We start from the raw sequence: 24414 nt of genomic DNA, 5'->3' as shown, positions 1-24414 counted from the left end.
CAGTTGGTCCACGATTCTCTGACTTTGACAGGAAGACAGCAGTGTCACGCCTGAAGACTGCCGTTAGAGAAAGTCTGAGACAAGCAGAGATGGCCAACTGCTCCAGCATTGCACTGCCAGCGATCAGCTCGGGCATCTTTGGTTTCCCTGTTGACCTCTGTGCTGAGACCATAGCCCAGGCAGTTCGGGAGTACTGTGACAGCCCACAAGGTCTGAGATCATTAACTGAGATTCACCTGGTGGACAACAACGATAGCACCGGCAGAGTCATGGCTACAGCTGTGAGCAAGGAGTTCTCTGACCTCGGACCTACCATGACCATCTCACAGCAAGCAGGCGGGAAACGAACAGGGGCTTCAGGGTAATTTTTTCAAACTTTCTTAAATAATGAAATTTTACTACATAGAACTCAACATTAATGCCCATCAAGAATAAAAAATAAAGCAAAAGCTGCAATGAGCAACTAGTTAGATTAGATTAGCAAAAATGCTGGAATCAGGGTAAACAGCTAGCCTGGCTAGCAGCATTGGCTCACATGTAACAACATCCATGTGCTTGTTTCCAGTTCTTGTGCTAAACTTTTAGCTTTAACATGCTATATAACGGATAGTGTGGTGGTAGTCGATCTCCCCAAAAATAAATAAATAAAAATATAGCTTTCTTTAAATCTTCACTCGGATTTACGGTTCATGGCTACTTACCTCTTAAGCCCCTGCATCCACAGTACCAATGAGGTACAAAGAGGAGGAGATTCCATTTCATCAGCATGTGTTGTATCCACAGAAACCTCTGAATCTGAGCTAAAAGCTCATGTAAACAATTTCTACAACCACCCAACACAGCAAAAACAACAAGCAATTAAAAGAGTAGTTATATCATTTAGCAAAATGTCCATAAACACAAACAGCCAAGCCTCATGTACACAGAACCATTTCAAACCAAGCCAACCATACATTTTCTAAAAGCCGAGATCTCAAAACTGCAAGTTTCATGACTGCAAGTTTCGTGACTCTCAAACAACTAGGTAGAGTTTCGTAAATTTAGCATCACGTGTATTTTTTGTCTTTCGACCTCTGATTGATGGAGCTGACGTAAAATGGTGACATTACGATGGTTCTATTGGCTCAAATGATTAAAAAAGGGTTCAATCGTGCAAATTGGTCAATAGAAGGCAAAGTTACAGCCTCTCGAAGTTTAAAGGTTTGGCACAAGGCAAAACAGGCCCAATGTACGTGAGTGGGTGTGTAATTATTCAAAAACTATTAAAAGAACAAGCATTTTTAGGCATGCAAATAAAGTTTAATCATTTCTGCTGTTCAATTGCTAAGCAATTTCAACTCACAGATGTTGCCAAAATGGGCTGAAATGGGCCAAATGTTAAACGTGTCATGGCTGTGTGTGGGCAGGCAGGGAGATAGGACCCAAAATGCAGGACTCGGAGGCAGACGTGAACTCAAAATACACAGCTTTATTGCTGGAGCAACGGAACAGAAACTAAACTAAATTGAGAATACAAAAATAAACTAGGCAGGCAGACGGAACACACAGATAACGTGAGGGTACGACGCAACACTGAGCAAGGGCAAACACAGGGAAGTAAGCAGGGAATGGAAGACAGGAGGGAGACACAGCTGGGAGAGATCAGGGCTAACGAGACAGGGGGAGCAAAGCTGGACACACTGGCATAGTACACAACCTTTCAAAATAAAACAGGAAACAATAAACAAAGATGCAGACTAAGAAACACGGACTTTACACGGGCAGAATTAAACCTAAACTAAACATGAGACACAACCTAAGAGCTAATCCCTCACCAAGAATAACTGAAACAGATCTATAATAATAATAATAATAAACAAAGCACCAGAGTATCAGAAAATAATCCATAATGCAAAAATAAACCAAAACATAAGAAACTCAAAATGATGGGTCAACACTGACCCAGAACCGTGACAAAACGCCTGAGTATGAGTTTATAAACCCCACAGTTAATTTTGTGTGTTTTACTTCAGCAGCATCAGTCTATGCACAAATAATGTTGTTATGTTGATTACTGGTTTTCTGGAGTTTAATGTCTTCTGAAGCACATTTTCAAAGTGGTTATTTGCAATAAAATCCAAAAATAAATTAGACGAGGAAAAAAATCTTCTTACTTTTTCTATGTTTCAGCCTCAGTAACTTTGACAGAGTAACATCTGCTGTAATATGAACTCTCATAATTGTTAGCTGTATTTTGATACCTTGATTGTTTACACAGAGTTTTTAATTGCAGACAAATACTGTATTCATTTTGGGCATGTCATTTTCATGATTTCCCCACCTGCCCTCAGGAAATGATTTCCTGAGGTCAGGTGGCCCAGTGGGCGTAAAGGCGTCTGGGAAGGGATCTCAGAACTGGATTATAGATGGCAGACAGTTGGTGTCGTAAGCTCTGTCTGGTGTCTTGAACCTCTGTTCAAAGATGGTCGCTCACAGTGGACATAAATGGCTTCTTTCACTCCTCTTTCAAACCATCTGTCCTCTCTGTCCAAAATGTGAACATCGGCATCCTCGAAAGAGTGATTTCGAGGATGCCAAAATCAGCGAGGAATGCCCAGACCTCTACATTGGAGAGACCAAGGCATTCCTCGCTGCACTGTACAGCATACACCACGTTGTTAAGTCTGTGTTTTGGAGTTTTGTCTTTCGGGTGAACCAGTTTCTGTCTGAGTGTGTTGCTGGGTCTGAAGTACACTGGGATGTCGTGCTTGGAGAAAACTCTCCTGAGTTTCTCTGATACACCGGCTACATAGGGGATGACAACGTTGTTGCGTCTGTCTTTCTTATCCTCCCTCGCTGGTGTCTGATCTTCTTTTTTGTGCCTCTTTGCTGACTTTATAAACGCCCAATTAGGATAACCACATGTTTTGATTGCTTCCTTTACGTGTGTGTGTTCCTTCTTTTTCCCTTCAGGCTTAGAGGGAACATGTTCTGCCCGGTGGTGTAGGGTCCTGATTACTCCAAGTTTGTGTTCCAGAGGGTGGTGGGAGTCAAAGAGGAGGTACTGGTCCGTGTGTGTGGGCTTCCAGTAAACTTCAATGTTGAGGTTGCCATTCTCTTCAATGTGCACGGCGCAGTCCAGGAAAGGCAAACAGTTATCCTTTGTGTCTTCCCTGGTGAACTTGATGTTTTTATCCACAGCGTTAATGTGCGCAGTGAAGGATTCCACTTCTTGTGTCTTGATTTTGACCCAGGTGTCGTCTACATATCTGTACCAGTGGCTGGGTTCTCTCCCTTTAAAAGAGCCAAGAGCCTTCCTTTCTACTTCCTCCATGTAAAGGTTGGCTACAATAGGTGACACGGGGGAGCCCATGGCACAGCCATGTTTTTGTCTGTAGAAGCCTTCGTTGTATTTGAAGTATGTAGTGGTAAGGCAGAGGTCTAACAGTGTGCAGATCTGATCAGGTGTGAAGTTGGTCCTGTCTTCCAAGGAGCTGTCTTCTTGTAGTCGTTTTCTGACAGTCTCCACTGCCTCCGTGGTGGGTATGCAAGTGAAGAGAGAGACTACATCAAGGACACCATGGTTTCATCTGGATCCAGGGTAAGTTTCTGGACCTTGTCGGTGAAGTCGGTGGAGTTCTTGATGTGGTGTGGGGTGTTCCCCACGAGAGGAGCAAGGATGGTAGCAAGGTGTTTCGAGATGTTGTAAGTGGCTGAGTTTATGCTGCTGACTATGGGTAGAGCCGGTGATATGTAAGGCGGTCAATGATTTTGTTCTTTTCAAGGTCTTGAAGGCAAGCTATAACTTTCTTTTTATAGCTGCTTGTGGGGTCTCGCTTTAAGGCTTCGTAGATATTGTTGTCGCTGAGGAGAGTAGTGATCTTTGTGTGGGAATCTGTTGTGTTTAGGACCACAGTGCATCTTCCCTTATCAGCTGGTAAAACAGTGATGTTGTGGTCTTTGCTCAGGGAAGCGACGGCCTTCTTTTCTTGTAATGTGAGGTTAGACGGAGGGACTTTGGCACTGGGAAGGGTGGTTGAGACTTTCATCCTGATTTGCTCTGCTTCAGTCTGTGATAATTTATTAATCCTTATGGCGGTTTCTGTGGCTGTGATGAGGTCCACTATGGGCAACTGTTGCGGAGAAATAGCAAAATTGAGTCCTTTGGCTAAAACTCTCTTTTCAGGTTCAGTGAGATTCCGGTCTGAAAAGTTCTTCACCCATTTTTCCTGACTGTCCTCAGGTGTGTGTTCTTCTCTGAGTTGTGTAGATTCAGACTGAGGAGTGAGTGTTTTTGAAAGCAAGGTGTGGAATTTCCTGCATTGTCTTTCTTTTCCCTTAGAATGTTGTGCCCGCTGAGCCTTGTCCACAAACTTGTAAACCTCTTCTAAGATCGGAGAGGGTAGAAGGGTTTTCAGTTCCTGCAGAGTCTGGCTAATCTTGCTGTGGAGGGCATCTATAGTGAAATGAACCATGTAAGTCGAATGTCAGGCATTTTAAAACTTTAATTGTTTCTCAGTGGATCTCACCAGGGTCGAGGAAAACAAGGTCACAGCCAGTCACATGGTACTAGTTGGTCTGAAGCAAAAGGAAGAGGAGGAGAAGGTGAACATCGGGGAAATCATCAGGGCAACAGGGGAAGCCGAAGTCCCAAGCAACACACCTGGCATGGAGAGCACGGAGGGTAACGCTCTTCATCTTATTTCCTTTGCTTTCATCAAATTCTGTCATAGTGTTGAAGAGGCTCTTTGTGATGTCATCAGTGCTGTTATCTGATTGGATGTAGGTTGGAGCAGACCACAGCTGAGGGGATGAAGATCATTCTGAGCAGGGGAAACATTCAGGACCAGACTGTGAGTACCTGTGGTGCTGTTTGGATCACGACTGAGAGGATTCTGTAAACTGCTATTTAGTGCTAATTATAACATGAGAATATAGAATTAGATCACATACACATACAAACCAGGATTAAAGGTTAATTCTAGATTATTACAATTTGTATAAAATCTTTATAGAATTGTTTGTTAGATTGTTGGTCTGACCACTCACATTCCTTTGCTTATCACACGTCTTTTTATTAGTCTTTATTAGTGCCTTAAAAAAGTATTCATAGCTCTTCACAACTTTTCCACATTTTGTCCACTTCAGCCATAAAGGTTAATGTATTTTATTTCTATTTTGTGTGATTGGTCAATCAAAGTAGCACATAATTGTGAAGTGTAAGGAAAATTATACGTGGTGTTTTTATGAATAAAATCTGGAAAACTGTGGCATGCATTTATATTTACCCCCCTTTACTCTGATACCCCTAAATAAAATATTCAGTACTATCTTTACGAGTTACTGATACAACAGCATAAAACTATATAGAATTACAGCACTGAAAACACAGAATCAGCACAGATTACAGATCACTATTTACATTATTACTATTTACACACAGTTTGGTGTCAGCCCTCTGTGTGTCACAGTAACAGAGATTATGGTTTAGTTTCATTGCACTACAGAAGTGTTAATCGCTTTCCTTATCACTGGAATGTGAGTTAATCCAGTGGGAACGACGATGTCTGTGGAATCTATGATTCCTAATGCCAACATCTTCACTGAGTTAAAAAAGAAAAAAAAACCTATCTGATGAGCAGAAGTGCAATGCAAGCATTTCATTCTTCTAAAACTTTTAAATCCAAACTACACCCTGTAATAGCCGAGACATTCACCATGCTTACTAGCGTAGCCTCATGGACAAAAAATGGCAGCTTACATCATAAAAGACATTAAAATACAAAACCTAAAATCGATTTGGGGCTGAGTATTTGGCTCAGGGTTGTTTTTGCTGTTTTAACTTTGGTATTTTACAAAAATCTCATTTGACCAGCCTGAGCAGACGCCTGCTTTACTGTAACCAGTTTGGTATCGTCTCCTTGTAGATTTAAACACTCTGGAGACCATAAGTGCCTCGGTCATTTTGTTTTAAAGATGAAAATCATGAACCACTGTTTGTTAAAGCCTAAACTTTGTGTGATTTTGTTTTTGTTCCACAGACTGACGTCATCGTCAACACCATCTCAGAGGACATGAACCTAAGCCTGGGAGCTGTGTCCAACGCCATCCTGTCAGCGGCTGGAGAGAGCCTGCAGGACGCCATCTACTCTGAAGCCAGAAGGAACACACAGCGACACGGTGAAGTCGTCGTCACTGATGGCTACAACCTCACGTGCCAGAAAGTCTTTCATGCTGTTTGTCCATCCTGGGACAAAGGAGGCGGCCAGGCAGAGGAGGTGAGGCTTCTTATTTAAAGGTTAGATTTAAAGGACCTGGACCCGGGGTATAGAGTATGTTTGGGGAGTGCGATTGTGTGTACATGTGCATATATGTCTATTCCTACGTTGGATGAGTGCTGAGTGTTTGTATATGTGTGCATGAGGGTGGGAATGCATGTTTGTGTCTGTGTGTGCCTGTTTGTCTGTGTTTATATGTCAGGTCAGGTCTTAGATTCCACCTCCCTGGGAACACCCAGGCCCTCCAAAGTGTGGAGGCCTATCTCCCCTCACCACACTCCCTGCCGGTAACTGATGCACTCAGGGGTCGGTGCATTGGTGGTTCTTGGTGTCCGGGGCTGGGCGCTCAGGTATACACCAGCTTACTCCCCGTGGCTACTTGGCGGGGCCTGGTGCCTGTCGCTCGGTCAGGCCTCTTCCGGGGCAAAGGGGGCCCTCGAACCTCCGGCCTCGGGGCCTGCAGCTCCGTTCACTCTGGCACAGCTGGCTGCCGGCAGAGCCAGTGCTGCCCCCTCTGGCTTCTGCTCCGTGGCTACTGGGTGACCCCTCGTCTGGGGATCTCCTCAGCCCTTCCCAGGAGGGTGGCACGGATGCCCCTCCGGTGGTACTCCTTGGGCTCTCGCACTCTGGGGTCCCTGGATGTCTGGAGCCTGGATCTCCTCCATGCCTGCTTCATGCCCTGGGGGACGGGGCTATGGCCCTCCACACCCTCTAGCAGACCGTTACATGGGGAAACCTTCTGTATACAAGCGCGCTGATCCACACGGGTGTGCACACGGGTGTTCACTGTTCGTAGACATAAACTACACCTTTCTTAGCTGCTACTTCAAAGCACATTGTGCGCTGTCTGTGCTGCACAACAACATTCAATATTTAGTATTTATTGCTGTTTACACTTAGCTAGATTAACATGATGGTGTTGTGTTTAGTATGTTGCTTTGTTTTTTTTTTTGCTTGTTTTCTGTTCTTTTTCTCTCAACAGGTGATCCAGGAGATTTTTTTTTTCTCTTTGTCTTTGTAAGTGCCCTTTCTCACTGTCCCTCTTCCCTTCTGTTTTTCTTTTCCTTCCTCTCTTTCTTTCTCCCTTTCCTATCCCCCAATCATGTCTGTCTCATCTGTAACTACTGAAAATAAAATAAATAATAACAACAAAAGTTGATCAAATGGACCAATACGGCAATGCCATGATGATCCATTTGGCAAAATAAATCCATTTGGTATCCTTGTTGGTCTTCAGACAACAATTCTGACGGCTAAAGAACCAAATGGGACAGACAAAAAAAAAAAAAAAAAAAAAAAAAAGGTTAGACAATAAATGTGCGTCCAGCGACCATTGAATCTGTAGAAATGAATGTAGATGATTTAACCTCATTTAAACAAAGAAAAGTCAAAGAAAACTCTGAACTGTAAGGCTCACTTACATGATTCAGAAGAAATGTTTCTTTTTAATTGAATATTAGAAAGATAAAGCCGGGAGCTTTTTGGACAAATAACAAATATCGAGACAGAAAATAATCACAGTACTTCAAACAGAATACAGAGAAGCTGAACGGCAGATAGTTACAGGAGAGAGTGGTCGTCTATATGAAGGCCTAAGATCACCACAATCCTCTTCTGCTCCAGATTCATAGTGTGTCTGATACCATTTCTATGGTAATGCAGCATTAAGCTTGTTATGAAGCCACGTTCGAAGTTTTATTTTAGTTAAAATTCTTCAGTTGAACACACTCAATGATTTTAGAGAAATCACACAGAATATACAGCACTTTGATGGGAGATCCTTCAGGGACATGTAGTGGCAACAAAAATTCAGCCAAAGTAGCATGTGACGAAGAACATGTTAAGATCTTGAACTCATTAAAATAAAAAGACAAACAACATATACGCCGTACTGTTTGTAACCCAGTCACTGAAGTCCAGCCTCAGTTTCTCCGTCTTGTCTCTGTCAGGAGTTAACATCCATCATCAGATACTGTCTGGTGGAGGCTGAGAAACGTCAGATGGCATCGTTGTCCTTCCCGGCCATCGGGACAGGACACCTGAGCTTCCCCAGAGCCCTGGTGTCCAAACTCCTGCTGAGGGAGATCCGCTCGTACAGCAGCAGCAGAAACCCTCGCTGTCTGAGAGAGGTGGTCATCGTCGTTCACCCCAGTGACAGCCAAACTGTGGATGTGAGTTTGTGACTCTGATAGGAGCTGAGAGTGTTTAAGTGCTTATCGTGTTCTGACAGTGAGCACTACAGACGAGCAAACCCACCCTGTTAGTGAGTGAAAGCACAGAGTAACACACAGTACATACCTTGTGACAAATTGTGGGTATGAGAGGGATGAGAAAGATTAATTAACTCAGCGTGCAAATATAGCAACAGAAAGCAATAAGAACTAGAAAAAGACAAAATCAATCTATATCAAATAATTACTTTTAGAATTTTTTTGTCTTAAAATCTAATTAAAACTGCTGTGAGGTTTAAAATGATGTAATGTGTGAACATAAGTCTAACTGTTAACTTATCAATTCATTGAGCTGCAGTTATAGCTGTAACATCTAAGTTATATTGTTGTTGGTCAGTGTTTCACCAGTGAGTTCACCGGTCAGAGGAACGTCCAGCGTGAACGGCATGATTTTAATGAGCTACCAGTTCAACAGCCTGTCAGCCAATCACAACACTCCTCAGGTAAGAAGTCCTTTTAAACTTTACAATTAGTGATTATTTAATATTAAACCACTATATGATGATTTAATAGAGTTTAGTGAGGTCATAGAAACATGATGGCAGTCACAGTTTTATAAGAACAGAACAGCCCTGATACGACCATCAGTAACAACTCATGTCTTTACGGTGTAAATAGATGATGGGTTAAGGTTATGCAACAAGTGTCACTTTTTAGCTTTACATTAAAAACATTATGAGCCGGACTCAGATGGCCAGTGGTATGAGGCAGAAGAGGGAAAAATTCTTTCTAACCACTATACCCAATCAATTCTATTCAGTTGAAAATTATTGTTTTAACACATTTAAGACAAATCACCTGAGCTATTTAATTAGAGTGATCAGAAAAGGCCTCATTATTTACAGATAAGGATCTTAGTCATTGGTGTTATTTTGAGCCTCCAGATAAATTCGCAGGTCTAAAATCATCCACTGAAAGTCTGCGTGTGCTTGTTTCAGCCTCTTTTGGCCCAGTCTTGTCCACCTCCCTCGGTGTGTACCAGATGCAGATGGGTCGGCTGACCCTTGAGGTGTCGTCAGGTGACATCACCAAAGAGACCAGTGATGTCATTGTCAACTCCTCCAATCAGACCTTTGACCTTAAAGCAGGTGGGTGTTCCTGAGTGCTGAAAACACAAAGCCTGTATCTGACTCTGGGAAGTCAGTGTAACGTCTACTTGTTGGTCTCCTCTCAGGAGTGTCGAAGGCGATCTTGGACGGCGCTGGAATAACAGTTGAGCAGGAGTGCGCACGGATCGGTGTGTATCTACAATTTCACTGTACATGTACACTGATGATGAAGGGCTGTTCTACTCTATTCTATTCTACATGGAACGGCACACTTGACTCCCTTTTCAGCATCACCAGGCAGTTAAAACTGAAAATTTATTAATATTTATTTCAAAACCCTGAAGCCTGTTTCAGTTTGTTCACAAATCAATTGAATTACAAATGTAAACGTTACAGCACTTAACCTCCTAAGACCTGAACTCTTCCACAGCATGCATTTTTAATTTCTCTTTGATATTTGGTCACATTGGGTCCTGATAAATGTAAAAACAAAGAATTACCAGATTTTTTCTTTACCTTATTTTTTGTTTTTAAAAAAATAAGAGCCACATATGATGATATTCGTTTAAAATTTTGATAGAACAGTAGCAGTATAATGTCCTCGTAAGTGGATATCAGGCCCTTGTAGAGCAAAATTCTGTATTTTGGTCTAAATAACCCAAAATGTGATGTCCACATATGTGGACACCAGGTCCTAGGAGGTTAAAGCAGTTTTTGTGAAATAGGTTCCCTGAAAACATTCCAGAGCTCATAAACAGAAGCCTAAATATCAGCTTATATACACAAAATTCCCAACACGCATTATAATGCTAACCTAAATCACTAAAAGTAAAAAAATAACACAATCCAATGGATCCAGACAGTCGTACATGAAAACAGTAGAACTTTAAATACTATATTTAAAGTATGAACTTAAAAGTATGAACTTTAAATATTGCGCTATAGCAGGTTTTAAAAGATCCTTGCCATGCAGGGTTCAGAGTCAAGCATATTTTAGTAGCAGCTGTTTATTAAAGACCGTGGTTAACATTTATAAAGTGCTTTAAAGCTCATTCCAAGTTGTTTTAACACATACTCGTAAATTTAAGTTTGCATTTCTTTCCCTTCAAAACTTTCCTTCGTGTTGTGTGTAAATCAGCTGTTCTGTGTGAATGCCATGTTGCACATAACACAGACATTATGAAAATGTAATAGTCAGTTAACGTCAGAGGTTTGTAGGATCAGAGGTAGCATCTTCTGTGTCATGGCTTGTACACCTGTCTTATTTAAAGTCTGTAATCTCTTGAGATAAGTAGAAACAGTGCACCATATAAATTTACAATCATAAAAGTGAGTCTCAAACAAAGACTGGTACAAGGTAAGTAGAGCTTCATATGGGAGGAATGGAAAAAAAATTAGCTAACATATTTAATGTCTTTATTAATTCTTCAAGGTACCTCTTAAAGGTCAGATATTTATCAGTTTAATCCTCCAAAGAATTATTACATTTTACCCTTTCAATAACTGGACCATTTTTCAGTGACACTGAATCACTGAAATATTAAAGGCAAATACTTCATCCTAATATTAATCACTGTGAGACCACATATTTAACACTAGAATTACTGAGCCTTTTTTCCCTGGTGCAAGTCCCTACTACTAGATTTACTGGCCTGCGCAAATTTGCGTAAATTCCCCCCGACCTTAACACCTCTTGGCACCCCGCTGAGATTTTCACAGGTCTTCAGCTCCATTGTTCTCCTGCTTTTGTTGTGCAAACACACCCTCCCCCAACCCCTAACCATGAGAGATTCAAGTTTTTCCTTCCCTGCAAGGCTACTTTCCTTCCTTACCTGCCTGCATGCCTGTCCATAAACATATATACACAGAGTTGTACATATATTTATATAGCCACACCTTATATAATATGCATAAAGTCTAGTTATACACACACACATATATATATATATATATAAAATGTTTGTATAGTGCACTTTCTATACCTTGCTCTGTCCACTTTTTTGCAATGACAATGCAGATTTTCCACTTGTGGGACAAATAAATGCAGATTTGCTGTGTGTGTGTGTGTGTGTGTGTGCGCAACATTGGCATTTGTTTACTCAGATCCAAGGCAGGCCAAACCTCTGTGTTACAACCTACATACAAAAGACACACATTCACAATATATGGGTACACAAGTCTGTTTTATTTCAAAGTGTTTCAAACTTTACAGCATTTGCAGACCCAGTGTCCATCATCCCTGCATTTGGCATTGGTGAATTTCTTACATGTTGCACAGGTAAATCTGCTGCGATTCCTGTTGCAGCTCTCTTGCACCTGGCACTGCGTTGTCTTTACAGTCCCTGGCACAGCAGCTGCAGCAGCCTGCCTCTGTGCTAAGATTTCCTTGTGCTGCATGAATCGGCTACGAAGTTGCTGAGCTAGAAGACGCAGAAACAATCTTCTTTTGCCTGTCCACCCTGTACATGCCTTGTACAAAATGTAGGCATTCACTGCCGCCAGGTCCAGCATATTGTAGAAAACCGCTACTGGCCACCTGCGTGTTGCTGATCTTACAGAATACATCCGTGCCATTTGGTCCAACACGTCTACACCACACTGTAAAAGCAGAGAGAGAGAGTCATGAGTATATGTTTTTTTCTATAGGCCTGTATAGCACACATCAGAAAACATTGTAGCACTGGTGTAAAATTGTACACACATTCACATACCTTCATGTGGTTGTAGTCTGTGATCGTGTTGGGTTTCCTCTTTCTGCCGTCACCGATCGTCACGTCTTGGTGCATGGAACTTAGAACACACACAGTCTTGTTTTTTTTAGGTGCATAAATTGTCAAGGACACACTGCCACTTCTAAGCACTGAAGTGGAGAATACCTCTCGCTTTGCAGTATCTTTTGCAAGTTGAGGAAGTTCACGCCGGACTTTATTCACCGTGCCCAGTAATGTTGTTTTGCGCTGCAGCAGTCTGTGCGACAGTGACAGTGAAGTAAAGAAATTGTCCGTTGTGACATTTCTTCCATCATCCAAAAACGGCTCCATCAGGTCCATGACCACGTTCTCTGCCAGCCTCTCTCCCTTCTGACGACTGGGGTCCTTTCCCAAGTAAGGAGATGCACTGCAGACATATTTGGTGTCCAAATCCGTGGCCATCCAGAACTTGATCCCAAATTTGTCTGGCTTGGTTGCAATATACTGGGTGAATGGACAACGAACCTTGGTAGGGAACAGCTGTTCATCTATGGTCATGTGTTCCCCTGGAGTGAAACTCTTAGCACAGTTCTCGTTGAAGCGTGTCCAGATGTCGGAGATCGCTGCAAATTTGTCTGTTTTCACCTGTTCTGCCCGCGTGTCCCTGTCATCAAATCGAAGGTGTTGCATAATTGAAATGAATCTATCTCGGGGCATTGTCTCTTTGATTAGTGGCACCAGAAAACTTTCTGACCAGCAATCCACAATGGCACCAACAGGACACATGATTGCTCTTACAAACAGGATTGAAATGGATGCCATAAGTTCATGAACTGCCAAATTCCAGTCCGGCTCTGTTATGCGGGCTTGATGTACCGTGCACTCTCTGATGGTCTGCAGCATTCCCACGTCTAACAGGCAAAGGAAGCTTTGGAGCACACTTGTAACTTTACGCTGTCGGAAGATAAACAAATAGAAAATGGTAAATTTACATGAACCTCACTCTAAATGGGTTTATATAAATATCATATCTAATATGGCAGTGACAAACCTTAGCAGACTCTGTGGGTCCAGCTTGCGCAGTGAAGCACGAACGATTTGCTTCTGCACTGGGCATTCCAATGTCCTCCTCAACCCACACAGTGTCGTCGTTTGGCCTGACTTGGACCATTCTTTCCTTCCCTGCAAGGCTACTTTCCTTCCTTACCTGCAGCGTACTATACACCATGGTAGTTTCTATGTGCAATATTTCTCATATGCAATATTAGATCTTGTCAATCCTTGTCACTACATTGGATGCCTGGCCATAAACATATATACATAGAGTTGTACATATATTTATATAGCCACACGTTATATAATATGCATAAAGTCTAGTTATACACACAGATACATCTATATCATATGTGTGTGTGTGTGTGTGTGTGTGTGTGTGTGTGTGTGTGTGTGTGTGTGTGTGTGTATACATACACACACACACACACACACACACACACACACACACACACACACACACACACACGTAGATAGATAGATAGATATGTGTGTGTGTGTATACATACACCAATATTTTTGAATACACGTGTCCATATTTATGTTTCCAGATTGTTTGTATAGTGCACTTTCTATACTGTGCTCTGTCCACTTTTTTGCAATGACAATGCAGATTTTCCACTTGTGGGACAAATAAATGCAGATTTGCTGTGTGTGTGTGTGTGTGTGTGTGTGTGTTTGTGCAACATTGGCATTTGTTTACTTAGATCCAAGGCAGGGCAAACCTCTGTCTTACAACCTACATACAAAAGACAGACATTCACAATATATGGGTACACAAGTCTGTTTTATTTCAAAGTGTTTCAAACTTTGAAACGAACCTTGGTAGGGAACAGCTGTTCCCTACCAGGGCATTTCTTGCAGCTGGCAACAACGGTCGTGCATTCAGTATAGTTGTGAATTCCGCAAAAAATGTGGTCAAAATCTCATGAGTAAGTTGAAGCATTTCTACCAGGCATTTCTGAAAGTTGTAACACAGAGGTTTGGCCTGCCTTGGATCTGAGCAACTCTGAGTGAGCAAATGCAAATGTGCCAGGCCTCAAGGACAATGGGTGGTTTGCACAACAAAAGCTGTAGGAGAAACAAGCTGACGACCTGTGGAAATCTCAGCAGGGGTGCTTAACACCTCAGGACTTGCACCAGAAAATAAAAAAGCCAGTAATTCTAGGGGGTGTTGGGTTTAGGGAAGTTACGCAAATTTGCGCAGGATAGTAAATCTAGTGTTAATAGTTTTACTAATGTGGATTTTGTAGCATTTATTTATGTATGTACATATGTGACCCTAATGCCTTGGATAGCTTGTAGCTTGCCTTGGAGTTTAAAATGAGTAGAATCAAATTCTTTTGATAAGATTCCTATTCCACGGTCACCTTTATGATCAGCACCTTTAATTTCTTCTTTATGAGCTTAATTGAAATAATTAACTTGTAGAAAATGACAGAAGCGTATGAAGAGAAAGGAGCGTATGATAAAGAGCAGTTAGTGATTCAGGAAGTGCAGGTAATTAGTAAGCAGGAAGTGATGCCAGCCATGAAGGGGATATAGAGTTGAAAGTTGGTTGGTACAGATGGCATACCTGTGCAGGTATGGAGAGATCTAGGACAGAGAGACTGTTTGAAGAGACTGTTTAACATACAAGAAACATGTGCAAGTAGTCCACAGGAGGTCATTCTGTAGGATACTGACAGAGCTCCTCCTCTTCTTCCTCACACAAAGGTGCATATACCAGTCCTGAGCTGGGTTGATGCACTTCTACAGCAACTAATCAATAAATAACTAAATCAATGTCGTTACTGTAAAGTCTCTCTGTTACTACCTTTTACCAAATTTCATGTTCAGATGTGAAAAATACAATCTTTGGAATCATTTTTAAAATTTAATAAAGCTTTTAAAAAAGCGTGTAAAGCTTTGGACTGGAAAATGCCAATTCTGCCACACTGTGTTTTAAGCCTCGTGTGTTTCCTCTGCAGTGAGTTCCACGGGTCAGTCTTCTGCTATGATCCTGACATCAGCCGGGCAGCTGCCCAGCAGGAACATCATCCACGTCGTCGGCCAGAACAACCCTGCAAACATTAAAAACATGGTTTACTCAGTGCTGAAGTTCTGCGAGGAGAACAACTTAATCTCTGTGGCCTTCCCAGCCCTGGGAACAGGTCTGTACATATTATTTATGGAATTCACTAATTTGCTGTGCAGCAGTGTGCAGAGGTCATTACTGCATGAGGAACTGTGGCAAAGGTCTGATCAGAGTTTGTGTCACACCAAATTAATATTAAGCTTAACCTCCTAAGACCCGAACTCTTTCATGGCATGCATATTTTATTTCTCTTTTATTTCTGCAATTTGGGCTGATTGGGACCTGATGAATGTAAAGACAAAGAATTACCTGATTGTTTTTTTTTTTTAATCTGATTTTTTGTTTCTGAGAAAAATGAGATCCACATACGAGGACATTCATTTTAAATTTGGATAGAAGAGTGGCAGTATAACGTCCTCGTAAGTGGATATCGGGCCCATGTAGAGCAACATTCGGTATTTTGGTCTAGACAACCCAAAATGTAATGTCCACATATGTGGACGCCAGGTCCTAGGAGTTAAACACACCAACTAGCCAGATCCCTTCTACAGAGTCTTTGAGATCTTAGATTACACCAAAACCATCACTTTGTTGGTTTTGTCCAGTTCTTTCATCTTCGAGCTGTAATGAATGTTGCAGCCAGATGTGAGATTGTTGCTCTGTTGAGTTTCACAAAGCGTACTCTTCATCCTCTTTCCATCTTTGCATCATCACCATCATCATCACTTGGTCTTTGTCTGCCTGTCAGGTCAGGGAGGGGCCAGCCCTTCAGCGGTGGCTGATGCCATGGTGGATGCAGTGGTGGAGTTTGTGAGGAAGAAACAGCCGAGGTTTGTTCAGAGTGTGAAGATCCTGATCTTCCAGACGGCCATGCTGAACCACTTCCACGTGAGCATGAAGAAGAGACAGGGAGAGACGGTGGAGGAGAAGAGTGTCTTTGGCAAAATCAAAGGTATGTCGCTGTTGTTTGGTAGGGAAACCCAACTGTAGATGGGAAATTATTTACTTATCCATTTCATTTTGATCATGGTGGCTTAAAAAGTACTAGTACTTTCCTCCTGAAAGACTGCTTTGCTCTTTTATTGACCAAAATCAAAAAGGCATTTCAGAATAACTTGAACTATCTGAACATCTCTGTGGTTTGATACTGAAGATGTAAGTCTCTCTTGATGTGTTTTTAACATGTTTTTCAATTTCCCTCCTGGTCATTGTGGTGAAGGCAATGGTGCATTAGATAGGCAGTGTTCTTTTAAAAAAGCAGTAATAATGTTAATGAAACCGTAAAATGTCTTTGTGTAAGTATCTGTTTTCTATGTTTTTTGGAATTGGGGTTTTAGTATGGGCAGAACTTTGTCCCATCAGAAACTGAATTTGAATAAGTTAAATTCGAATTTGAATGCTTTTTAAAACTGAATTTGAATTGTTTGAATTGCCCAAGTTGAAAATTAGTGTATTGGTTTGAAAATGATCATCACTAAATTGAAAGAAAGAAATCATTAAAAGGCCACAATTACCCTGACATTCATGCTCACGATGAGTGTTTGGAAACTTCTGATCATAACCTAAAATGCTGTCAGATGGATTCACGTTGGATATTATTATTGTTTCAGCAACAGTCCGCCAGTTCATGTCAGGTCTGGTATCCGGGTCGGATCAGTCCAGCTCTGTTGACTTAGTTCTGGAGAGGGAAGAGTTTGAGCCCACAGTGTTTCAGCTGTGCGCCGACGACAATAAGGTACGCATTTATTCATTTATTTTTTACTCCAACAATATCTTAATTTCTGCACAAACATGGATGGATGGAAAACAAGCAAAAAACTCAAACACCTCACCTCAAACAGTAAGGCAATCCAGATCAACCAAAGTACCCAAAGTCAAACCCTTGAGCTAAATCAGAGGACATAACAAATCAAAGCCTGCATGGTCTAAAACAGAAGGCGGCAAACCACGGCTCCCCTCAGCTGTAGCAACAACAAGCTTTGACTGAAAAAATAAAACTGAGAAAATGTTAACAGGTACCGCGCCATCATTTTCCTCCTCCCACACACAAACTAAAATCAGCTGATAGTGGAGCGATTGAGAGTGGAGTGAGGAATGAGAAGGAGAAAAAAGCATTTTTGTTTGATGTTTTTTCTTTCTATCCACCTCATGTGCAGAAACTGTTGTACTGTAATTGTACCTTCATGTTGCAGTTAGCACTTAAATAGATGTGAGTTGGAGAAGGAAAATGGTGGCGTGATAAATGTAGCTACTGAAAAATGTAATATCATTGTGATTAGTTTTGTAACACGCTGCTCCCAATGGTGTCTGTCACATTTAGGACTCTCGACAAATGCAACAACCCAAATCCAACAAAAAGAACTTTTGCATAACAAAAATTAATGATTTACCTTACTTAAAGCTACTGTTCCATACACGGTGAGCATCTGTACTCATACTCTATCATAACATCTGATCACTGCTTTAACAGAAATAAACTTGAACGGCAACATAAATCATCAACATGAATCAACATAAATTGTAAGACATGTTAACACCATAATTTTTGATATTTATTTATAAACATAATCCCATTGAGACTATGTTTCATTTACAAGACTGTTTTTAGACAGTCCAATCATGGTTACTATATGGCCTCCTTAGACTGGTTTCCAGTCCTTTTCTGGATCTAGTTGAAATTTATAATCTCTCCAACACCTCCCTGAACCACCTCAACTGGCTCCTTCTGATGAGCGGGAATAGCATCTCTATTCTGAGCCTTTCTGTGCATGACTGCACTCGTCAGTCTGTCTCAAGGGAGAGGTCAGCCACTCTTTGGAGAAAGCTAATTTCTCCTATTTGTTTCCACAACCTCATTCTCATTCTTCACTCTACCCAAAGCTTGTGGCCACAGGTAAATGTATTGATGTTGATCAACAGCTTCAATTTTATGCTTCACTCTCTTCACCACAACGGACCGGTACAGGGTCCGCACTGCAGCCACGGCCCCAATCCATCTGTCGATCTCTCGCTACTCTCTCTCGTCACTCGTGAACAATACACTGAGATACTTAAACTCCTCCACTTGGGGCAACAACCCTTTTCCGGCTGAGGACCATGGCCTCAGACTTGGAGGTGCTAATTTTCATTCCTGTAACTTCACATTCAGCTGCAGACTTATGAATAATGGACAAACTCTCCTCTTCGGTACCCTGGCATAGACTTTCCCAGGGAGGCTGAAGAATATAACCCCATGTAGTTGAAGCACACCCCCTGGTCCCCCTTTTAAAGATGGGGACGACCAACTTTGTCTGCTAATCAAGAGGCAACAGGAATTGTTTAACTATTTCAATGACCTTGCCCTCCATGATTGGTAAGTAGCCCCCTTCATCCCGAGTGTGTCCTCAAAGATGTGTCGGTGGGATTAAAGGGCATCAAAGCATTTTTTCCACCACCCAACTAGAATTTGAGTTGAAGTGACCAACGCACCAGCCCCCTAACAAACTATGTAGGTAGACGACCACTGTCCCCTCCTGTGTTGTATATCCAGAACCAAAAGTCTTTTCCGTGGTCTTACCAAATTCCTCCCACACCTGATTTTTTGAGTCACATTGTACTTGCCTTGCAATACCTGCCTTTCAAGTCCCACAGGCTAACCAAGCCTCGTAGGACTCCTTCTTCAGCTTGATGGTTCCTTTTACCGCCAGAGTCCACCATATGGTTCAGGAATTACTACCATAAGGGGCACCAACAACCTTGCAGCCACAGCTCCTTACAGCTGCCTCAACAATGGAGATGAGGAACATTTGAACTCAATGTCCCCAGCATCCCTGAGATTGTTGTCAAAGTTCTGCTGGAGGTGAGAGTTGTAGATCTCGTGGATCAGGGCCTCTACAAGGTGGTCCCAGCACACCTTGCACCTTCACTATAGGTTTGCGTGCACGAGGCCTGTCCAGCATCCTCCCCTGCCACCTGATGTAGCTCACCACAAAGTTGTGATCAGCTGATAGCTCAACTCCTCTCTTCATCCAAGTGTCCAGAAAATACAGCTGCACATCTGATAATAAGATTAAAAAAATCAATCATAGACGTTCGACCTATGGTATCCTGATTTTTGCACTCAGTGCTCATTTAACCTGCTATCTGTGGTATCCTATGGTATCCTGTCCTCTAATAGACATTCTTATATTCGAACGCGGTATCTGTTATGGACAAACAGTCATTCAATTTAATTTAGATAGAGCACCCTCAAGATCCCTACTGAGTGACTCCAAGAAATCCGGGTACACTGAACTGTCATTTGGCATATAAGTGCAAACGGCATTCAGGACCCATTCCCCGACCCGAAAGCGGAGAGAAAAAGCCCTCTCAAAAAAACCCAACGTACAGGCAGCTAACCAGTGGGATACAGGTATACTCACCCTTGCCTGCAGACTGATGCGCATTAAATGGCTCCAGAACACAGAATAAATCTTGTGTATTTTGTGACTTTATGAAAATGTGTTGAATGTGTCGTAACTAAAATATATGTACAACCATTTGTCCAACACTACAGGCTCTGAGTCAGGCCAAGAAAAGGATTAATGACCTGATTGTTGCTGAGCAGGCACAGAAAACCATCTCTGACCCGTTCATTAGTCAGCTGTCACAGGCTGACATGGAGGAGCTGAAGGCTCTGCAGAGGAAACTAACGGTCAGCATTCGTCTGGACAAAGGAGCAGAGGACCAGGACCCCGCGATCCACCTGGAGGGTCTGACCAGAGACGTGTTCACTGCTGAGTCTGCACTTAGGTCAGCAAACAGAGACAAATCACTGACACTGAAAAAAGAAAACATATTTCAAGAATGTTTAGTGCAAATTGCTAACTGCTTTTTTATTTGATGACCATCAGGGACATCATCCGAAAGGTGGAGAGGGCGGAGAACTCAAAGAGGCAGGCCTTGTTAGTGAGCAGTCTGGTAGAATGGCAGTTTCCAGACCGCAGTGGTTCAATGGTGCCGTTTGACATTTACACCAACTTCAAACTGGAGGAGGCTCTAGAGAAGAAACAAAAGGTGAAGATCAAGATCAACAATGAAACGTACACCGCTGATCCAGGACTTAGAAAAGCAGTTTCAGCAAACAGGCGTAATTTGGAGCTCATTCGGAAAGAGGTGAAAGGTGAGTCATTTATGTGCATTTAGTGCTCATTTAACCTGTTGCATTATCTGAAAGTAAAACCTCTGTAAAAATCAGTGAGTTCTGACTTTTTCACTTTAAATGTTAAAATGCAAAAAAAAAAGTTCAGAAACTGAAGAGGTGATCACAGTCCTTACCAACCACATTTTACATCTTCCACTGAAACTCTAGTCAGCATGCTGTACATATGCACTTAGTTTGAACTGAGCTCTTCCAATGATTTTTACAGATGACACTGCTCTGCCTCTGCCTTCTTGTTGGGAGGACATGAAAGGAGACCTTGTGAAGTTGTTTGCTCTGACTCCAGGATCTCAGGAATACAGCGACGTGGAGCAGGAACTGACAAAGACCGGACTGAACCTAAACATCATCAGTGTATGTTCAGTCACAAATACACAGAGCAGACTGTATGACTGTGACAGTTAAATATGGGCCAGTAAAATTAAAGTCTCAGCTTTCATTTTGTTCTTCATACGCTGTAAAAAAAGATGTAGATACCTGCTAATTTATGTCTGTGTAGGTTTTCATTCATCCCGGCCATGGTGTTCTAACAGGCTCCAGTCAAAGCTCTTCAGTTCAGTGTTAGAACATTTAACAGAACTGCAGCCATATTATCTGTCAGATAAGAGGACAAGGCTCCAACAAGCTCCAACTGCACACACATGGTAGACACACAAACTTCTTTAACTTCAGTTAGCTCTGAGGTTCCCTAAGTGGGGGGGGCGGGGCAGTATGAATTAAAAAAAGAAAAAGAAACACAAACGCAAAGCAGGAGAGGAAGCATCGCCAAATATGTTTCCAAAAAAAACTTCCTTCCAAGCCAAAGACTAGAAAATATGATGAAGCATATCTTCCCTTTGGTTTCACCTGCACAAGTGCCGAGGTAGGTCCCTGCGACAGAATTGATTTTCCCTGCATCGGGAGCACACGCTGGGCTGTTCAAATCATGGACAAACAGTATCCCACATTCTTGATTTTTAGAAGATTTTCTTGTAAAACAAAGGGGGGCCTAGCAAAAAAAGTTTGGGACCACTGAGTTAGCTGATGTGAAGCCTCGCAAACTTTAGACCTAATATAAATTAAACAAGTAAGTTATATAACAGTTCCTCCTCATCCCCAAAGTTGTTATGAAGGGCGTGATTATCTATAGAGACCATAACATGTGTATTTATGCTGTAAAGTTTGGACATTTTGAAATGGGTCTATGGGGACTGACACACCGCTGGAGCCAGCCTCAGCAGACCTCTGTCATATGGATGAAATCTTTCAAAGTTCATTGATGTACAAAGAGACCTAAACTGAGGTGGAGGTTTCTGCTAGTAAAAAGGAGTAAGGAAGAAACATTTTGATGACTTGAGCAAAAAAAAAAAAAAAAAAATCTAAACACACACATCATTAGACAAAATAACCAGAGGTAAGAACTATGTGAAGTAATAATGTGTTTGGATTGTGTTGGCAGATTGAACGGGTCCAAAATCCAACACTGTGGCAGAACTACCAGATCCTGAAGAAGCAAATGGAGACAAAGAATAAACACAAAAACAATGAAAAGCTTCTTTTTCATGGCACCAGGGCTAAATCTGTCGATCTCATCAACGACAAAGGCTTCAACCGCAGCTACGCAGGAACAAACGGTACCTGAACACTCATACACGGCACATTGATTGCTCACAGAATATTAATATCAGTTATTAGCCACCAAAACATCCTTTCCAAGTATGTAATAAATAACATTTGCAAACAGAAACAGTAATAAAAAATGTAAACATTTCATTCATCCAGTTTGTTTTAACAGAAAAGTCTGCTCATGTGTGAAATGACGGAATATTGATACGACTGACATCACGATCTGGAGATTTAAAAATATCAAAAGTCCATATATTCAGTATTTGCTAAATTACATGTTATTATTGTTAATTTAAAATGATGCAAATCTTTCGTATGGTGTTGTATTGGTAGGTGGTTGCTAGGTAACATGAAGATGTCATATCTATGACTAATAGAATAATATTGACTGCTAGGAGATTGTGGACAAACAGAGGTGTTGCAGTAAAATATAAGGAGGCCTTAAAGGTCTAAAGCTGTAAAAAGTAAAAATAAAAGTAAAAATAAAACACCAGCAATAGAAAAAAGCACACGAAACAACGGCAGCTGAATAAAACACAAATGAATTTAAATAGAACAAAGTGAAAGTAGAAAAAAATGAACTGAAGTGTTTCTGGGGTGACAATAATGTGACGGACCAGCTGCAGAAGTGACAGAACCCAAAACATGTGCGAATCATACAGAGACACACAGAGGTGAAGGTTCTTCAGTGATACAGGAAATGTGTGTTTTAATCGCATGAATCATAATGCAGCAGATACATGTCTGCACTTATCACTTACACAACTCTTCCATCACATACAAAAACCCACTCACGTTGTATTTTCTTGTGTTTTCTTCCACTGCTGTTCGTTTTTTCTGTTTGCTGGTGTTTTTGTAAGTTACTGGTCGAGTCAGTTTCAGACATTTTCTACTGTTGTGTCTTTTTTTGTCTGGCTCATCCCTGCAGACCAGGCAGATGTTCCTCAGCAGTTATTACACTCATTTCCATGTTTTATTTAGTTTATTTCCAGGCAGTAGTTTATTAAACAATGGGCGAAGCTTTCACTGGTTATTAGAGAAATAAAACATCCCATGTTTGATGACAGGTTTTTAAATCGTTCGTCAGATCTATCCACATGTTCATTAGAAAAACAGGCACAAACCTTTTTTACCAACATTTAGGGCTGATGTTCCCGACTGCACCTGAGCTACCAGAAACAAGCCACAGCTTTTTACCCTCCACCTACAAACTCCACCTCTAATGACATACATGATACATATCTGACAGAGAACACAGCTGTGGAGCAGCACTCGGTTACTTTGACTAAATCTTTTTATTTATTCACTCTGTCAGTAGGTGCAGCAATCGGCAAAGGTTCTTACTTTGCTGTGAACCCAAACTATTCAGCACAAGGCTATGCCAGCCCTGACGCCAAAGGACACAAGCGCATGTACCAGGCCAAGGTTCTTGTTGGAGACTACACCCAAGGACAACAAGGCATGATCACCCCTCCTGCCAAATCTGGGAGCGCTTCAGACCTGTATGACAGCGTCACAGATAACATGTCGAATCCAAGCATGTTTGTGGTCTTCAATGATATCCAGGCCTACCCAGAATACCTTATAACATTTACATGAGCTGCCACTACTGTGCAACATTTCTGAGAAAAAAAAATGTAACAACCTCTGCTGTATGTTTGTTCTGACTGTTCATTCTATAAAATTACAAATTATATAAAATATTATTCATCTGTTTTTATTTGCTGTTGTCACATTATATTTTAGATATAATGAAGCACATTTTAAAGGAAGATTAAACTAACACTGAAATAAATTCCAGTCATTCTCTTGTCTGTTATTTCTTTGTGCACAAAAATCAAAGAACAACAAAAGTCAAATCCAGTTTAAATTGTCTCCTGCTGCCATCCCCATTCCCTGCAGGTCACCGGGGTGTGGCTATGATTAGTCACTTATCTAGTGCTATTTGGTAATCTTCTTAATTTTGGCTGGATATTTTCCTCCTGTCAACAATAAAACTCAACTAAATCCATGCTCCATATATTTCAGTTCAGTTCAATACCTGCACCAGTCCATGTTGCAGAGCTCAAATTTCCAGTCTGATCACTCAGCTCAATCATTCATGCTCATATAGACTTGATTCTGCAGCAATTCTGGCAAAACGATCGTATTTAACCCTCTGCAGCTTCGTCCTTGTAAGCTCACAGCAACACATTCAAAAATTCGTACATTATAAGCAGTGATGGGAATAACGGCGTTACTTTTTTCAGTAACGACTAATCTAACTAATTACT

At 41.5% G+C, this 24414-nt stretch overlaps 2 protein-coding genes across 3 annotated transcripts in view; one reads left to right on the top strand and one right to left on the bottom strand.

Moving 5' to 3' along the window:
• LOC134638949 (protein mono-ADP-ribosyltransferase PARP14-like) overlaps nt 1–23894 on the top strand; it is a 37027-nt gene extending 13133 nt beyond the window's left edge. The window contains exons 8-23 of one of the 2 annotated variants that reach the window (XM_063489937.1): nt 1–361; nt 4499–4663; nt 4766–4832; nt 6021–6257; nt 8207–8428; nt 8826–8931; nt 9427–9576; nt 9663–9725; nt 15251–15433; nt 16106–16309; nt 16968–17092; nt 19892–20127; nt 20229–20497; nt 20745–20890; nt 21975–22149; nt 23460–23894. The exon at nt 1–361 is cut by the window's left edge and continues 1815 nt beyond it. In XM_063489937.1, coding sequence (XP_063346007.1) covers nt 1–361; nt 4499–4663; nt 4766–4832; nt 6021–6257; nt 8207–8428; nt 8826–8931; nt 9427–9576; nt 9663–9725; nt 15251–15433; nt 16106–16309; nt 16968–17092; nt 19892–20127; nt 20229–20497; nt 20745–20890; nt 21975–22149; nt 23460–23740 — 2990 coding nt within the window. In that variant the 3' untranslated portion in view covers nt 23741–23894. Of the gene's footprint in view, nt 362–4498; nt 4664–4765; nt 4833–6020; nt 6258–8206; nt 8429–8825; nt 8932–9426; nt 9577–9662; nt 9726–15250; nt 15434–16105; nt 16310–16967; nt 17093–19891; nt 20128–20228; nt 20498–20744; nt 20891–21974; nt 22150–23456 lie in introns of both variants that reach the window. The other variant, XM_063489931.1, reaches the window with a different exon arrangement.
• LOC134638968 (piggyBac transposable element-derived protein 3-like) lies at nt 11809–13599 on the bottom strand. The gene is made up of 4 exons (XM_063489949.1): nt 13279–13599; nt 12414–13181; nt 12249–12327; nt 11809–12135 (listed from the first exon to the last, which is right to left on the bottom strand). The coding sequence occupies exons 1-3, from the start codon at nt 13453–13455 to the stop codon at nt 12298–12300; spliced, it is 975 nt and encodes a 324-aa protein (XP_063346019.1). The 5' UTR covers nt 13456–13599; the 3' UTR covers nt 11809–12135; nt 12249–12297.
• Nucleotides 23895–24414: the final 520 nt, after the last annotated feature.

This window comes from Pelmatolapia mariae, linkage group LG2 (assembly GCF_036321145.2).
Source record: "Pelmatolapia mariae isolate MD_Pm_ZW linkage group LG2, Pm_UMD_F_2, whole genome shotgun sequence".
NCBI lineage: Eukaryota > Metazoa > Chordata > Actinopteri > Cichliformes > Cichlidae > Pelmatolapia > Pelmatolapia mariae.
This window is presented reverse-complemented; position numbering and strand designations above follow the sequence as displayed.

What these genes read in the sequence shown, in the direction of transcription:
- LOC134638968 (XM_063489949.1), bottom strand. Translation starts at nt 13,455, where the DNA reads ATGGTGTATAGTACGCTGCAGGTAAGGAAGGAAAGTAGCCTTGCAGGG. An exon ending in GACCCACAGAGTCTGCTAAG is followed by an intron (nt 13,182 to 13,278) that starts GTTTGTCACTGC and finishes ATCTTCCGACAG; the next exon opens with CGTAAAGTTACAAGTGTGCT. An exon ending in AAGATACTGCAAAGCGAGAG is followed by an intron (nt 12,328 to 12,413) that starts GTATTCTCCACT and finishes GTGTGTTCTAAG; the next exon opens with TTCCATGCACCAAGACGTGA.